Source organism: Siphateles boraxobius, unplaced genomic scaffold (assembly GCF_051911475.1).
Source record: "Siphateles boraxobius isolate OS27281-9 unplaced genomic scaffold, OSU_SipBor_1 6, whole genome shotgun sequence".
NCBI classification, from domain to species: Eukaryota; Metazoa; Chordata; class Actinopteri; order Cypriniformes; family Leuciscidae; genus Siphateles; species Siphateles boraxobius.
The window spans coordinates 12,790,340-12,793,585 of NW_027509186.1; the positions used below are offsets into that span (position 1 = coordinate 12,790,340).

At 39.6% G+C, this 3,246-nt stretch overlaps 1 protein-coding gene across 1 annotated transcript; it reads left to right on the forward strand.

The window, feature by feature from the left end:
• The first annotated feature begins 769 nt into the window (after positions 1 to 769).
• LOC143715704 (C-C chemokine receptor type 8-like) lies at positions 770 to 1,597 on the forward strand. The gene has a single exon (XM_077207456.1). It carries the CDS (start codon positions 770 to 772, stop codon positions 1,595 to 1,597), a length of 828 nt encoding a protein of 275 aa, XP_077063571.1.
• Positions 1,598 to 3,246: the final 1,649 nt, after the last annotated feature.

A 3,246-nucleotide genomic window follows, 5' to 3' on the forward strand; every position in this document is an offset into this window, starting at 1 on the left:
AACAACTTTTCGTTGTTCTGTAACAATGACAAAATAAATAAACTGAACTGAACTGAACTGAAATGTACATTTCTTAGAATTAATAAACAATTAAAACTGAGTGTTCACGGCACAAACAGATTAATTGATTGTAATATTAATTTTACTACATTAAGTTAATTCTATGAACTGATCCATATATTCATAATTAATTATAACATGTATTTATTATTAATAATTTTTTAGAGTTCATTTGCTACACATTTCAGGGTGTGCTGCTAAAAGGAAAAGGAAATGTTCTCCTTCTCTTGTGCTGCAATATCCTGCCTTGTTAAACTTAAAATTAAACTGAGGACTAGAGAAAAAAACATATCTTGATTTATGTTTGTAGGTAAATGTCAATAAAATATCGCAAGCTTTCAATTTCTTTTCTGTTTAAATGTTTACTCAGACAGTCTGTTTTTTTTCTCTCTCTCAATCATTTTATCATTTCAATATTTGCATATCTGGTGTTTCATGTGACGTGTAGCAGATGTCATGCGCATATATTCTTGTGACAGCTGTAAAGTCACAGTCTACAAAACACAGTACAGAGAATCATACACATCCAGAGAAACTGGACATTCACTCTTCAGGTGATAAACTCATTTTTTTATCAGTTTCTTGGTTTAAGCCAAACTTGAACTACATAATTTGGTTCATTTATACTTATCTTTTTTTCCTTTTTTTCATATGATGTGTGGGTTACTAAACTGAGAAGACAAACACAGAGGAAATAAATAACTCTACAATGAACTTCACCACAATTGAAGCATCAAACTCCACAATGCATTCCCTTGGGCTCATGGACTGTCTGGAAATCTGTATGTACAGCATCAATCTCCTATTTTGTCTTCCAACACACTCCTATATTATTTGGCTCATCATCACAGGAACAGGAAGTGGAGTTGCATCAGAGTTCTTCATCCTCAATCTCTCTGTTTGTGAGCTTGGTATCTGTCTGAATAGTGTGATCTTTGTATCGTCAATGTGGTTTAAAACTCTTTCAAGTTTTGAACTATTTTTACAAGGCCTATCCTTTACTGGCCGTCCCATGTTTCAGTGTCTGATCTGTGTTGAGCGTTACCTGGCAGTGGTTCATCCTGTAACCTTTCTGAAGTACAAACCTATCAGATATAGAGTGATCTGCTGCACTGTAGCCTGGATAATTAATTTAGTCTCTTGTTTGTGTTGCATGTTCAATTTAACCTCACAAAACAGATATATCCATACATGGCTCTCGTCGATGCAAATCTTACTGGTCTTCTCCATCCAGTTGTTTTGTGTTGTGGCTGTTCTCAGAGCACTGAAGCAGTCAGGACCAGGAGAGAGAGGGAGAGAGAAAAAGGAGGAAAACCACATGAAGAGAAGAGCGTTTAATATTATTCTAATAACTACTGTAAGCATGGTTATCATATATGTTCCACATATAATCACAGGATTCTCTGAAATTCGGACATCAGACAGTACTCCGACACACTGGTTTACTGCTTTGACTTGTTTTATAATGGCTGGTTTTGTTCAGCCTGTTCTTTTTCTGCACCGCACTGGAAAACGTTCCTGCCTCTGTTCGTCATAAAATTTGCAGTAAGTTAATCTTGTGCAAATTATTGATAACTTTTGATAAAGTAGAAATTCATTTCTGATGATTGTGACTACAGTGCAAATACATCTCTGTCACAATAAATAGTGTGTGTAAATGTACCTTGTCATGGTATACATCTCATAATTTAATAAATTCTGAAGATTTGCATATGTTTCAATTTCATTTTCAAATGTATAAAGATTGTTTGTGATGTCAGGACATTCATTGCTCCATTCATAATTTCTCCTTTAAAAGCTTTATTGACATTTGATTCTATTTTCTATTACTATATATGAACCATTATACCACATGAGTTCAAACTGCGGTCATATAATACATCAATTTAAAAAGAAATTTAGAAATCAGGCACTGTCATAATTTAAGATTATGATATTGCAATACAATCTCATGAAAGTGCGTATCTATACCACGAATGTTATTTCTCGTGCCATTTATACGTCAAAAATGGTTTTAGCGTGCATATCCTACGCACTGAAAACCCCTTGGGTATGATCAGGGTGTTGAGTGCATGCGTATTACATGCCATCAAGTGCATATAATATGCACGCGAAAAGGTCTCAGGTTACATCTGTAAACCTGGTTCCCTGATAGGGAACGAGACGCTGCGTTTGAGACGCGGTGGGATTGCTCTGCGTGATTACGTCGTGAAGCAGGTGTAAAATCAGTCCAATGGAAGCCCGCTACGACATAGGTGACGTCATAGACCAGGAAACTATAAAGCAACCCTGAAATCAGACCGCGATAGCTTCTGAAAAACATGAAGCAAGTCGATCAGGGCATGCAGGAAGTATGGCAGGCAAACGCAGCGTCTCGTTCCCTTTCAAGGGAACTCGAGCTGCGTTTGAGACGCGGTGGGAACCCCATACCCACTACGCCATAGTGACAAATGCCCGTTCTGTGTGAAGTCCTGCGCACACTAAGAAGCAAGCAACCTCGCCCCAGGAGTGGAGAGGTCAAGGTAATTAAACCTGACAAATGTATGCGGAGAGGACCATCCTGCCGCATTACACACGTCAAGAAGGGAAACTCCCGAAATTAAGGCCATAGAGGCCGCCATACTCCGAGTAGAATGGGCCCGCACAGCCATAGGTGAAGGCTGTTCGGCCGCTTCATAAGCCAATGAAATAGCCTCGACTATCCATTTACTCATAACCTGCTTAGATGCGGGGCACCCTCTCTTGAGTGACCCAAAACAAACAAATAGTTGCTCAGATTTGCGCCACAGGGCAGCTCTGTGAATGTAGGCATCTAAAGCCCGGACTGGACATAACAGGTTAAGCTGTTCCTGGTCAGGGGTATTAAAGGGTGGAGGATAAAAGGCCTGCAGCACTATTGGGCCCCCAACATTCAGTGGGACCTTAGGAATATAGCCCGGCCTGGGGTAGAGAAATGCCTTCACCATACCAGGTGCAAATTCCAGACATGAAGGAGCAACCGACAGAGCATGTAAATCACCAATTCTCTTGATAGATGAGATAGCAAGGAGAAATAAAGTCTTTAGAGTAAGGAATTTTTCTGAAACCTCCTCGATGGGCTCGTAGGGAGCTAAAGCCAGACCCTCGAGTACAATGGCCAAGTCCCAAGCCGGTGCTCTAGAGTGCAGTGCAGGTCTCAACCTCAAT